General features: G+C 40.8%; 1 protein-coding gene across 1 annotated transcript in view; it reads right to left on the reverse strand.

Annotated features, from left to right (window-relative positions):
• Positions 1 to 14,331, reverse strand: part of SAMD12 (sterile alpha motif domain containing 12) — a 176,865-nt gene that overhangs the window by 72,532 nt on the left and 90,002 nt on the right. The window contains 2 exon segments of the mRNA XM_074145976.1: positions 7,012 to 7,017; positions 13,044 to 13,115. Coding sequence (XP_074002077.1) covers positions 7,012 to 7,017; positions 13,044 to 13,115 — 78 coding nt within the window.

Raw genomic sequence — 14,331 nt, forward strand, 5'->3', positions numbered from 1 at the left:
ACCTCTGGAAATACTGTGGAACCAGGCTAGGTTTGCCTCTATTACCCAAATGCAGTCTGCATTTTCTACTCTTGAGAAATAAACAGATTAATGTTTGGTCCATCAAACAATAAATAATTTGTGTGCACAAACAGATTTGATTCACAACAGCCCAATGGTGCATGCTACCAATGCGGCAAGCTGCCTGCTGTAAAAGCAATGCGTTCTCCAACTATGGGAAAGGAAAGGGATACAGCTGCTGGAGGGTGATGTGAAATTAAAGAGGGAATGAAACGTGTGATCTTATTTAATCACACCTGGTGCTTCAATTTTTCAATAACAGCACCCTGCTAGACTGTGTCAAATTGGTTCTACAAAGAAGAAAATTATGGATGGAAAATGAATTAACTCTTTCATCCCTGCTGTTAATACGTTATGCCAGTCAGGAACATCTTTAGCAGTGGCTGTTAAGAATTCTTTTTTCTCAGATGAAAGGTGCTCAGCACCTGGCTAAACGGAGCTCAGTGGATGATAATGCTTCTGGGCCAGCGAGTGAGCATGTGCCCTCCACGCTGACAAAAGCACAAGCCTTGAGTGTCTGTAGAACCTGCTATTATACACAAGAAATCTTCCTGGTCAGAATCAACTTGAAGGAGTGAAGTGCCACACTGGGACCAGTCGTTTCTATTTGTTTCCTTAGGTGGGTGGCACATATGTGCAGAGGCAGACAGAGGAAGCAGGGCAGCTGGGGACAGCAGAATGCGAAAGGACAGAAAGCAGCTCTTCTCTTGCCTTGGACACTTTTCTCAGCACAGATTTCCTGTAAGAAGAAAATTTATCCCAGCAATTACCTGTTTTCTGTTTTCTTTTGGGCTTTCCTTTTTTTTAAGATTTTTTTGTTGTTTGTTTTAAGTCTTATTTTGCAGTTTGGGTTTATATTGAAAGTCAAACATAATTTGATTCTGCAGGCATTGTGTTGTGTGATTACTATGTCCCATTGGCTAGTCAGACACTGTTTGTCAAACAGTGTGCCCTATGTACTAATAAATCACTTGTGGTAATAGACAGCAAGGTGCTCTATCTAATGTAAAAAATGGTAATTGTGGTCAAATGTTCCATTCTTCAGAGAAAAGGAAAAAAATAAATCCTTCTACATGATTTCACTCAGCAGCAGAAAATAAAAGCCAAGGTATAATTAGCTTAACATAACCATCTTTATATTAAATTCATAGAGAAGAAAATCAAACATGAAAAATAACTCGCAGGGTCCCACTCTGGTCTCCTCAGTGAATAATGTCATCAGTACAGCACCGGATAAAGAAAGATATACAAGGCTGCTGTCTGGATGAGCTGTGTGTTTGGAGAGTAGTTCATTTTTAGAAAGGAGAAATTTCTTTATGCAAGTGTTACCTATTTAAGAAATTGGTATTTATTAGGACAATAGGGTCTCACGAGATGTCTAGTTTTCACAGTACAGATTCAGCCAATTTACTGAAAAACTAAAGCGTTAAAGCAAATGCCTGAGAACAGTTTTAAGAACATCTTAGTCTCTTCATCATTACTTGTGTAATTCATACTCAGAGATTATCACACCAACAACCCTTTTTTTTTAATAAATAAAAAGGCATTGTAAAAGACCTCCATAAATAGAAGATGCTAACACTGCAACGTAAGGGATTAATTTAAACCAGGGTTATTTAAAATGCTGAATATAATCACAGTTCAAATTAACAAATAGGAACCGTTGGTTTAAATCAGTTTTAATCCTGTTTTGCATTTTTAATCTGTGCTTTCCTTTGGTGGACAGAACCATAGATAGAATTGAAGTGGACATCAAAAAGATCACCTAATCTACCCCTCCACTTGAGGCAAAGACAGGCAAAGACAAATATCCTCACAGGTGACTCTTACCTAGTACTCACAACCCTACTCCATTCCCCAAATACTCCACTCTAATATGCTTACACTAAGTTTCTAATATCCAAACTAAACTTCCTTAAGTGCAAACTGAACTAATTACCTTCCATCTTACCTTTCGGTAGGTAGAGAGGGCATGGTAAACACCACTATAATCTTATATCACAAATCCTTTAATGTATCTGAAAGACTGTGTCTCTTTCCAACCTTATCCTTGCATTCTGCACCCAACTCTTTCAATATTTCCTCACCGGTCTTTTCTAAATCTCTGCTCACTCCTACAGATCTCCTCCTGGCTTTCTCCAGTTTGTCTATAGTGTTTCATGGTGTGAAGCCTGCTCTGGACACTATCCCAGCAGAGTGACAGAGAGCCAAAAGAAAAGTATTAAAGATATCCTGTGGTTTACATGCAAGACTCCCACTTACACTGAAGTCTGGTCTCTTCCCCATTTTCTCCCCCAGCCGTATCACAGTGCTACTCATGTTCAGCATGTGATATCCCAACACCACATGTTCTCTCACAGTACTGTTGCTTACTCAGATATCCCTCGTCTCCATTCATACACTTGTTTTCCCTTCCTCTCTGCAGGCCTTCTTACTTATATTTGCTGAATTCCCATCTTGCTCATTTCAACCATTTCTGCATTTTATGAAGATCACTTTGGACTCTAAACTTGTCCTCCACAACACCCAATGCCTATGGGAGCGGATGGACCCTCGCATGCTGCACTCTCCAGTCCATTGCCCGAGACAGTAATGAAAGCCATGAGCAGCACACGACCTGGGGCAGAATCTAACAGCTCTGCACTTCAGTCTGCCAAGCAAACAATAACTATTCCTTGAACGCAGTACTTAAACCACCCCTTCACCTACCTCGCAGTGATTTTACCTAGATGATTTTTCCTTTGTAAGAAGACTACGTGGCTTTCCGCAACACTGCCAAAAGCCTTACTAAAGACATACCTACTACTTCCATCTGCTATACCTCTTATTCCATTCAAAAAGGAAATTAGAGAGGTTTGACACATTTTTTCTTAACAAATCCACACTGGCTGTTTTTCTGTCAGCTTATTATCTTCTAGGTGTTTACAAATTGATTAATAATTTTCTGCAGCATTTTACCATGAATCAAAGTTAAGCTGACAGGCTTTCTCATTTTAGTGTTTAAGTCTGCCCTTCCTCGTCCTTCAAAAGTTTTTAAGAATAAAAGCTAAAGTTCAGGGATGGTCTCATCTGACTCACAGGTACTCAGGGGTCAATTTCAAGAGACCCTGATGACTTCACCGCATCCAACTTCCCTCCGTATGTTTTCCCTCTGTCCCCCATTCCAGCTTGTGTTTTCCCTCTATTTAAGTTAACTGTTACAAGCACATCGTCACAATTAACCTGTTTGGGAAAACTGAATCCAAGACAGGCTGGTGTTCATCCTTCTCTTTGCGACCAGCTTTCCCCTCCTTGTCCAAAAAGTAACAGAACTCTAATTTCCTTTATCTTTCCCTTATTTATAAAATCTTAAGAAACCTGGATTTTAACACCCCTTGTAGTTGCAACTAGGTGTTTGTGCTACTTTTTAAATTTTTCCCTTAGCAATGCATTCTCCTGTTCCCATTAGTTATAGTACTCCTGATTTGCAAATAATTGCAGCAGTCCTGAAGCAGCTGTGATATTTTTTGTTTTCTCCTTCAATGGGACAACCCACTGCCATGACTATAGTATCTTGTCTTTCAAAAAACCGTCAGTTCCTTTGAACCTCATTTTCCCTCCTTTCCCAGCCCTTACCTATCCATTCCAAAGTTCAAAGAAACCATCTCTTTCAAAGTCTTTTGACATTATTCAGCTGCTCTTACTCATTCCTTCCCCTCCTTCAGATCAGAGACTCTTATGTGATCATTTTTACTCGCATTGCCTTCTCCCTTCAAGTTCTCAACCAATTCCTTCTGATGACTCAGAATAAAGTATAAATTCTTTCACTAATTTTCTTTGCCCTCAGAAACACAAGTAACCCTCTTTAGATTTTAACTTTTATTAGACAGCCTAGACAAGATCCACTTGACCAAAGGTAGGGAGCTATTTAGCTTGTCACTCCAGAGAGATCAGGATCTCCCAGAGTGAAATTCAACTTCCACCACAGTAGATGCCCAATGCATATCACATACACCACCTCTAATGGTTCCCATTTCCCTACAGTGACCCAAAAATGGGTACTCCAGCCCCTGACCGCCTTGGTGGCCTGTCCATTGACTCGCTCCAGTCTGTCAATGTCTTTCTTGTACTGAGCACAAAACTGCACAGACTGCTCAAGGTGTCATCTCACCATTGCCGAAGGGAAGGGAACGATCAGTTCCCTTGACCTGCTGGCTACGCTGCTGCTTGTATGGCCCAGCCTGTTGTTGTCCTCCTTCACTGCAAAGGCACACTGCTTGTTTGTATTCAAGCTGTTCTTTATGAAGACCCCAAGGTATTTTTCAGTCAGTCTGTATTTTTCAGTCACCCCCATACTGGTACAGGAGGCTGTTCCATCACAGATGCAGGATGCTGTGTGTGTGTTTGTTGAACTTCCCAGGGTCTCTGTCAGCCCACTTCTCCAGCCTGTCCAGATCCCTTTGAGTGATAGTACTGCCCTCCAGCACATCAAGCGCTGCCCCCAATTTGCCATCATCCCGCAAACTTGCTGAGGGTGCACTCTGTCTCATCATCATGATCACTAAAAAAAGGTATTTGGACAGTGCTGTCCCCTGTATCAATCCCTTAGGGATGTTACTAGGCTCTCCATCCATTTGTTGTCTCTGTATCCATTCCACAAATCAGCAATTTGGCTACAAGGACACCATGGGAGATCATGTCAAAGGCATTTGTAAAGTCAAGGTACACAACGTGCAGTTCCCTCCTTATCCCCATAGCCATTCTGTCATCACAGAAGGCAATCGGGGGGGTTTGCCCTTAGTAAATCCATGTTGGCTTCTCCCAGCTACCTCCTTGTCCTTTGTGTGCCTGGACCTCTAATCCAGAAAAGACTACCTGCTCCTCTGCATCCTCCATGCAACTGTTTTCTGTTAATAGCTCTTGACAGTTAAAATACTCCTTACCCCTTGGACCTTTCCTATCAATACTTCTCTTAACTATTCAAAAACTACAGAAACTATTTCCCCTAAACTTGTGGGCAGCAGACTCCAGATGTAATACTGAACTTGTCAGCTTGTTGACATAAATATAAATATAGCATGTATCAATAAATATGCCATTTCTTTTTCAGTGAACACAACCATGTATTTATTTACATGATTAGCACTTTTATACACAACTCTTGATTCATTTTCATTCCTTATGTTCTCATTATATTTGGGTATGAGTAATGCTAGACTATGCTAGGTAGTGGATTTTTTATTCGGGATTAATGTTAAGTTATAAAATAGATCTTAGTGTAAAAAGCTAAATGCAGTAACAATGTTGAAGAACCGTATTTTCCAAATAAACTACATAATCAAGGCAAAAATAAGCTTATCATTATACTTTTTAAGTAATCAGTCTCATTAAGCAAGGAAGCATTGCCTCGGTGAACTGAATGTCAGTTCTAGTTGCCATATTTCTCAAGATTGCAGAACTGGTAGATCTTATCCTCTACTGCACAGATTTTGTTTATAGATTAAAAGAGGAAAACAAGCTTTTCAGCTTTTCTCTCTCCCAAGCGGTTTCTTACTTTTGAATGAACTAGTCACTGAATGGAAATAGCTGAACAAACATGAAAAAGATATTATCTCTGCACCTGCAGAAGTAAAAAAAGTTTAGCACTTCAACAACAGGTGTTTAACCAGTGACTTTCACCAATTCTGTTGTTTGACTTCCTTTGCATTTCAGCAGCAAATACTCACTGCTATACATTGAAAAATATGAATTTAAATAATTACAAGGAACCTGTAAGATCTAACTTCACTCTGCTGTTTGAAGTTCAAATAAATCCAATGCACTTTTCTTTAACAAAGTAAATATGTAGCACAGTTTTAATTTAAAATCACAATTAATATTCCATACCCACTTTGCACTGTACAGTTTGCAACTGTTGGAAATATGGCAGTATGTTAACACAATTTTTGGTTGGTTTTTTTTTTTTAAGAGGAAGGGAAAAAAAACCATGACAGAGACCTTGCTGTGGAAAAAGATGCAGAAGCACTTGCTGCCTCATCCCCAGCGAATCCAAGTGTGTGCTGGGGTGAAGAAACAGAAACAGAGTAGATGCAAATAAAATCAGCTTTTGCTATTCAGAACTGTGTTGCAATAACTTTTGAGCAAACATGTTGCTGGCTTCAAAAAGCTTTTATTTCATGTTTTTGCAATTGTAACATAGGTTTTAAAATTTCAAGCTATTCAAGCTGTAACATGTAGAAAATCTTGCTTCACTACTGCCAGTGTGGTTCAACCTGGCTTCTTTGCATTGAGTTTGACATTTTTCCTATCTCAGACATGGCTCTGAACCAAAACGCTGGAGATTCGATACAATGCTTTTAAAGCTCACAAGATCAGTTTGCACTTGTAACAGTTCATTTGTCTCTGACTTCCCTTAATTTTACATGAAAATACCTTCTCATTTACACACAGCCTAAGTTGGACAATAAGGAGAATAGTTCTGATAGGAACTAGAGATGCTAAAACCCACACAACTGGGTATGGATTAATTTTATTTTCTGTTTGGCACATCTGTCAAGCACCTAGATCTCATGTACTGATAAAACAAGACAGCTTAAGGCAATGAACATGTCAGATCCATCTGTTCTTCAGGATATCGAGAAGAAAAGAAATTGCTCCCTGTGGTATTCTGTACACTTGCGACCACTCTGGAGAGGTTTCCCTCTGCTGCTGACAGCAGTTCAGCTTTGCCAGACCAAGCTAGTGGGTTTCCAACCTTGTTTCGTGTTCCACGTGGGCGCATCATGCACTTTTGGCTTCCTCTCCCTTCTCTCCGCAGTCTGAGAATTGGTGGCTGGGATGGGGATGCAACTATACTGGAAAGGCTTTGGCAAAGTCATGAACCAAAGCAGAGACAGCAAGAGTGAAGCCCACACTGAGTCCACCTAATCCAGGATCCTGGCTTCAGCAGTGACTCTCAGCAGCTGCAGGCACCCTGCTCTGCATCTGAGACCTGGTTAACAGCCATTATGTCCTCCATCATCCTTCTCATACTATTCCCCTGCTGCATCCAGAAACTCACACTGTGAATACTCCAATCAGGGCAGCCTTCATATCCCTCACAAGTCAGTGGTTTAAGTGAGTGAAGGAAGCTAGAACGGACAACAGCTGCTCTGGTATTTGCCACTCACTTGTCCAGGTCCCCAAAGTGCAGCTGCAGCCGACGTTGAACTACAACATCAGCATCTACCCAAGAGCCACCCACTGCATGGCTCGAAATATGGACCACACCAGTTGGAGCAAAACAAGCACAGAAAGAGCTGACAGGGCTGAGGTGTTCATGACAGAAATCATCTCCCAGCTGTGTTTTAACAAAAACCACGTCTGAGCCACCTGCAGCCACATTCAAGGAGTTTGGCAGCCATTCAGGGGACTCGCTACTTTCTCACAGGAAGGTAGAATTAAAGTTAGTTGTTTTTTTTTTTTTTTTTTTTACAGGATATATACAATCCACTGATATTGGGCTGACTACAGATCTGTAACTCAAGTAACACCCATTCCTTTCTCGCTTTTGACTGGCAGGAGTAAAGAGGGAAGCAGGTCCCCAGCCTAAATGACACAGGAGACCCAGATAACAAGCGCAAAGCTCAGCTGCTTTCTGGAGTGAGCAGCACTCACTTTTGCCATAGGAAAGCAGGAAACAAGTACGCAAAGGTGCTTTGTACCATATACTGGTCACACATCCATATTATCCAACCTACCTGAAAAGCAAACATCCAAGAAGACAGAGCTCACTGGAAAAAAGCATGCTTTGCTCGACTCTGCCAGATTAACCCCAATTTTGAGAGGTCTAACCTTGTTTCAACTTCCTCCTAAATGTTTAAAGCTAACATTGAGCTGCCAGTGTTGGATCCAGGCTGTACCCGTTCTGCTGAGAATGACTTGCTCTAGCTCAAAACCATGCTAAATCTAACTTTGAAGCAAGATGGCCAAACATCTCATCCTCCGAGGACTCCTCGTGTAGGTCACACAAGAGAGCAGGGCATGAATGTTACGAGAGGGGATGGAAAGAGACCATGGAGCCCTTTCCAGAAACTGCAGCCTCTGTCATGCAATGCCAGATGGAGCTGCTCTTCAGATCACAGACGTGGATGTGGCACTCGGATGGGCAGGTGAATATGTATAAATCAATTTTGCCCTTCAGCTTATCATGCAGCACGTATATAAAACAGCCAGCAAGGTGGGTCACAGAATGCACAGGGGTTCTGACAAAGCCCTGCAGAAAAAAGGGATGGAGATGAGGGGCAAATCGTAGAAGACTCACAATGCATAAGACGTAAGATAGGACAAAGCTGGATCAGACCCATACTGTCTCCTTCTTGCTAAGCACCAGAGGTGAGGGATTAACCATACCACCCACTCTAGTTCAAGAAAGTCATGCATATTATCAGTTACTTTAAAAGGCTGGCAAAAATTGTGGAGGAACAAAACAAGCAATCAGAGCTGAGGGTCTGATTACTGAAGCCCAGAAATATCCTTTTGGAAAGCTGGCCTTATTTGCTGCAAATGAGTTTCAGCAGCCAATTTGAAGCTATCACACCAGCATGATGTTATATGTAAGTTAATAAGCACTTACTATTGATGATTTCTGCAGTGACTGTTTAATTTTTAATCATATCCTTAATTTGCTGTTTACGTTTTTATCCAATTAGAGTGTGTACATGTGTGTGCATCTATGTGACGGAGAGAACATGGAAAACTGTGTTTAATCAGAAGTACAATGCCTTGCTTTTTACAAATGAGGAGATACATGTGTCTCCTGCTTGAAATTTTTTCACACAGCCCTCTTATTTTTCAGGAGAATGCCACCTCAGGCTGCTGTGTTATGTTGCACCATTCTGCTGTTAGAAATGGGCACCACTGACCTCTCTCTGCAATGCTGTACTTGGAGTTTGGAATTGAATGTCATTAAAATATGCAGTGCTAAGAAACAGGCAGCTTTACTGGCACTTTCCTGAACAGAAATCCCAGCATCCCTTTTCATCTGTAGATCAGATATTTAGGGGGGGACATCTGCATCCTCCTTATCCCTATTTCAACCTTTCATTAGATTCCTATAGTCATAAAAACTGGATGCACTGAAGGGATGGAAGACGGATCATTTATTTTTAAGTACTGACAATTTTGCATGGCAATCAACAAGAAAGTTCTCAATTACAGAGGGAGAGTAAATAAACCAAAGAAGTATGGAGCTTCAAAAAGAGCTGGGTGATGACGGAAGGATAGAGATTAGAACATCTCAGAGTCCAAGAGATGAGCTAATCACAAATAAAATAAACTTGCATTCCTATTACTACCTGACATACTGGTTGGTGTAATGCCCGTGATGAAGAAAAAAATAATAAAAAAAGGAAAGCCAGAAATGCACTCAGCAGAGGCATAATGTGGTTGATATGGATCCTGGCAGAGCTCTCAGGAGGTGATCTGACACCCAGCGCAACTGCCTGTGCCCTCCGCATGCCGACCGCGTCCGGTCACAGGCTTGGCTGTACAGCAGATCAGGACAGGCAGCAGCAGGACCGCACACCCCCAGACACACATTGCACTCCCTCCCAGCAGGCAGAGGCTGAGGGGAAAAGGCAGGGCCCTTTGTTTCCCCCACGAAGCATCTATTTCAAGGAGAGATGATGGCAGGTACCTGAAGGGCTCCAGAGCAGAGATTTAAATGGAGGTGCCTGACAGGGGCTTCCAGCCTCCCCCTGCTGCATTCATGGCTTGGCACCTGGATACTCACATCCCACTGCAGCTGTATTCCCTGCATCCTTGAGAGCTATGCTGAAAAACCAGACTGGCATCCACTTTATTTCGCTCCCGGGGAAAAAAAATAAAATATGCAATTCTATCCCTCTCCAAATATAACACCTCCAATTTCACTTCTTTTTCTCTACAGCGCAAGAAAGGTAAAGATAGGAAATCGATATGTTCATATTAAAAATAAACATCTAAAAGTTCCCATAAAAGGAAGAAACTAAAGGGCTATGGCTACAGATGTCTTAACAGTGACAGAATAGGTTGGATTAATGTGCGGAGGTAAAAGACTAACAAATAGAGAAGAGTAAACTGCTTTTAGATTAAACGCCCCAGCTTACAGTGCCCTTTTTCAGAAGCCCATTGCCCTCTGCAGCCAAAGGGCTGGGCAGTTGGGCGCATCCTCACGTGGGAACCATTCCTGAAAACACCCACTCCGGGGGATGTTTCTGCTGAGTACAACACGCAACCCTGCACTCCAGGAACCCAACTCCCGTGTTAAAAACAAAAGCCGTCTGCTTCAGCCAGGCAGCTCAAAAAGGCAGCTTCAGTTCTTGTTTTCTTCTTTGCCCCCGGGAGCAGGAACTCACAGCAAGGAAGGAGGAGACTGTGTAATAAAAGGGAGACAGGAAGGTCTCCAGTAGGCTCTGAGTCCTAAAGATAGCTATGAAACTAGCACGAAGGGAAGGAGGAAACCACCCTCCCACATAAGAGGAAACCCCAAAATAAAACCTTTTGGCAGATGGTAAAAGGCTTTAGCGTTCAACAAAACGAGCGAGCTGCATGAGGATGTAAGAGAGATTTAAGGGAGACGTAGAAAGCCCAAACAGAAGACATATAAAGAAGCTTGTTTTTTCAGTCACTCTTCTGTGTTATTATTTCAATTAATTTTTGGATAGGTTTTTTTTTTTTCTATTTAATTAAAACTATGCAGTTCATGGTTTTCAAGAGACACCTTCATTGACTGTACAAATTAATTATATGAAAGGGAAGAAGTTTTCAGTAACTTCTCTGAATTATAAAGCAGAAGTTCAGTTCTCAACGAGCATTTCATCTGGGACTCTCAGGCTGGTCTTGGCCTTCCTGGGTAAGACTGAACCCAGCTCCACAGAGGTAATAAAAGCCACAATCATAAAATAATAATAATGGTTTAATATTTGTATCAGGCTCAACTACATCCAGATGAAAGGAAGAACTCAGAGGACTAGGATCTGTCTAACTGCAGTTATTAAAGCACTCATGTCTGAGAAAAATTGCCAAAGCACAGGTAAGTTATAACCTTATCCCAAGACAATATATAAGTCCTTGTCTGCTTCAGACTAAAGGACTATTTCAATTACCAGTAAGAAAAAAACCCCAAAACCTCTTAACCCAGAGCTTGTAACTCATTAATTTTTGCCTTTTTGGTTGCTGCTTTTAATTCTACTACCACTGAGCAGTAGTTAGCTCAGCTAAAACATGTTCATAGAAAGTAACAGAATATGAAAGATGATGTTATCAATTGTAGCTAAAAAAAAGGCAATTTAAGGGCATAGCATAACCAGATTTTGCTAACAGGTATGGATAAAGACAATAAAATTAACACTATGGCAGTGGAAGACTGGTGGCAAATTAAAAGTGGATAATGTCACTTGTTATATGCTTCATGCTGAGAAGCAAAAAATGGGAAAAGCTACTGCCCACTTTTCCTCTATTTAATTTTAGCTATCCCAAATTAGATTGTGAGTCCTCCAGCTGACAGAGGCGGGAACCTTTGGAGGGAAATGCATTGCAGTTCTCATGGGCATCTGTTTTAGAAGGGCACAGATTAACTCTGGAGGTGGCTGTCATTCTTCATTCATTATTTGAGGAATGTGAGCAATGAGTTCAACCAAACACCTAACTTGTAGCTGGCTAATGTAAGATACAACAAAGACATCTCAAACTGCTCAAGCTAAGAGAAGTATACTTGTTTTTATCTTTGATTATGCTGTTTTAGTGAAGAAAAAGAATAAAAAGAGTAAGATAAAAGAAAGTTTTGTGGGTTTCACTTTCAACAGTGATTATGAAATTAGGATTGCAAATAACATGGACAGTGCACATCATCAAAAGAGACTTTGAGACCAAGTGAAAAACAGGCTTTAGATAGTTAAGAAAAAAATTCTAAAGAGAATAAAATATCAAAATTGTATTTTTCATACAATCACATTGGCAAGGCATCATATTTTTCAATTTTTTGAGAGACCAATGTTGGGTTAGAGAAGAGAACACTTATGTTTCTGTATTTGTGGTTTTAATTAAGTTACTAAAAAGGTTTATGGATTTGATCCAAAGGTCAACAAAGTCATTGGTACCCTTCATTGATTAGAATGGGCTTTATAGTCTCATGCTGTAGAGGAAAAACGGGGTTGATCCTGTTCTCATTTTAACTAGTTTCACATTTCGCTGAAATCAATGGAGCATCACTCCTTCATTTGCCCTCACAGAACCAAGAGCAAAGTTGAGGTCTCAGATTTTTAAAGGGAGATGATTTGGATAAAATCATCCAATAGCTGGTGGTAGACATAAATTTACATTCTTTTTAGTACGGGTCAAGTTTTAAGTCAGCTAAAGACTTTCCCAAAGACTCCAGCCAAATTAATTATAAGCAGCAGAAACTAGTTTCAGGTGCTCCTGATTCCTGGAGACATCCTTGATAAAAGGATTCCTCTCTTCTGGTCCCAAAATCCATTTACATTCCTCACCTAATACCCTATGTTCTGATCATCTGGATCAAGAGAAAACACTGAAGAAATGAGTAAAACATATATTCTTATACCAGAATTATCATGTGATCAGCTAAGCCATGTAGGTGTACAGTAAAATTCTGACAGTGACTTTCCCCTTACTCGCGGGAACGAAAGAGATCTCAAGAATAGCAGTAATGGTATAATAAAGGAAAACATGAGTTGCTGATATAGTAACGGTCACACATTTTAGTGCTTACCACAAAGCAGCTGATATTCAAGAAGGAAGAAAGAAAATTTATCAACAAACAATTCTAGCAAGTAAATATCAGTAAACAATAGTAATTCACTTGGAAAGAGCTTGTTCCAATTAGAAGAAAATAAAACACTATTTTTACAACAATAGCTGAAAAACCCTCTACAACTAAAGGAGACATTTCTAGAAAAAGACAAAAAAATCTCATAGATGTCTCATTTTATGAAGATACATCCCAGCAAAAAGACATTCGTTACCTTGATGGGCTGCAAGGGCTGGCTGCTTTTCTATGACCCTCAAAAAACCATGCTCCAGGTTTAAGTAGAGATCTACAAAAGTCAACAATATCAGTGGTTAGTGTCACAGTCAACAGCTGTAGCAGAACGGATGGCAGCTGCACTGCTGGACACATGAAAGCAATTCTTCAGCCTAGGGAAAGACGCATTCAGAAACTACACAGGTGACAACTGATTTGTCAGTAGAGCTTTAGAGGTAGGACTGTCCCTCCCTTCCTCTTTCCTGTCCCTTTCATCTGAAACATAGTTTGTTTACTTCAAAGTCTTTAAAGTTTGGACCGAGAATTATAACTGCTGTGACACCATAGGAGTGATCAGCGTAGGGAATTTTCAAAGGTCTATCAGGATCCTTAATCGCCTGACACTTAAAAGCTGGTCCATTGTCTAAGACGATGCTGATTGCTCCTTCTGGCATCCAAGATTCTTTAAATATGGCCAGACCATCTTGGCACCTTATGACAGAAAATCACAAGGAAAGGCTGATAAGTGTTTCATGTAGCTACACTCTCTGGAACAAGCTAAAAAAATTCCTCACCAGACAACTGTAGTCTAATCAGCCCTTTAAACACTCAGGTTAAAGGAAAATCAACAAAAGGAACTAGAGCAGGAGATACTAATCCTTTGGCCCAACTTTAACAACAGTCCTCAGTTACTCAGGAGTTCTTAAAGGAAAGCAAGACAAAAAGAAATAGAGCAAGAAAGAAGGCTTTTCTCTTTATTTCTCAAGAAGACAGGAATGACCTAGCACTTGAAAGGAAGAAGGAAATGCGATTACCATTCCCTCTCCATCTCTACCTCTGACACATGCTGAAGAGGAAAGAAACCAAAAACCATACAGCTTGGAGGACTTTGGAGAGTACATTTTAACAACAGAAGCTTTGCATTACTGCTCCCTGAACAAAGGCGTCATCTGTTATTAAGAACCTCCTCTTTTTGCTGTGCAAGACCTTTTCTTCCTTCAGGTCTTTCTCTCAAAACCCAGCTCCTGAAAGACCAACAAAACAGTGCTCTCTCAACACAAAAAACCAAGAACAGAACTTCAGAGTCTGCCAGCTGATGTTATTGACAGTAAGCCTCCCAGATGGTCTCAGTAAAGAATGAAAGAATGTGTGAAAATTACTTGCTTCAAGGCCCAGGTGTGGGAGTTGCTTCATCTCCATCTCACATCATCAAATGCCAGCTGATGGCAGCTGGCTGTCCCAGATGAACTGAGTGGGAAGACCTGAGTCCTATTTCTAGCGGAGCGGAC

Source organism: Numenius arquata, chromosome 3 (genome assembly GCF_964106895.1).
Source record: "Numenius arquata chromosome 3, bNumArq3.hap1.1, whole genome shotgun sequence".
Classification (NCBI taxonomy): Eukaryota; Metazoa; Chordata; class Aves; order Charadriiformes; family Scolopacidae; genus Numenius; species Numenius arquata.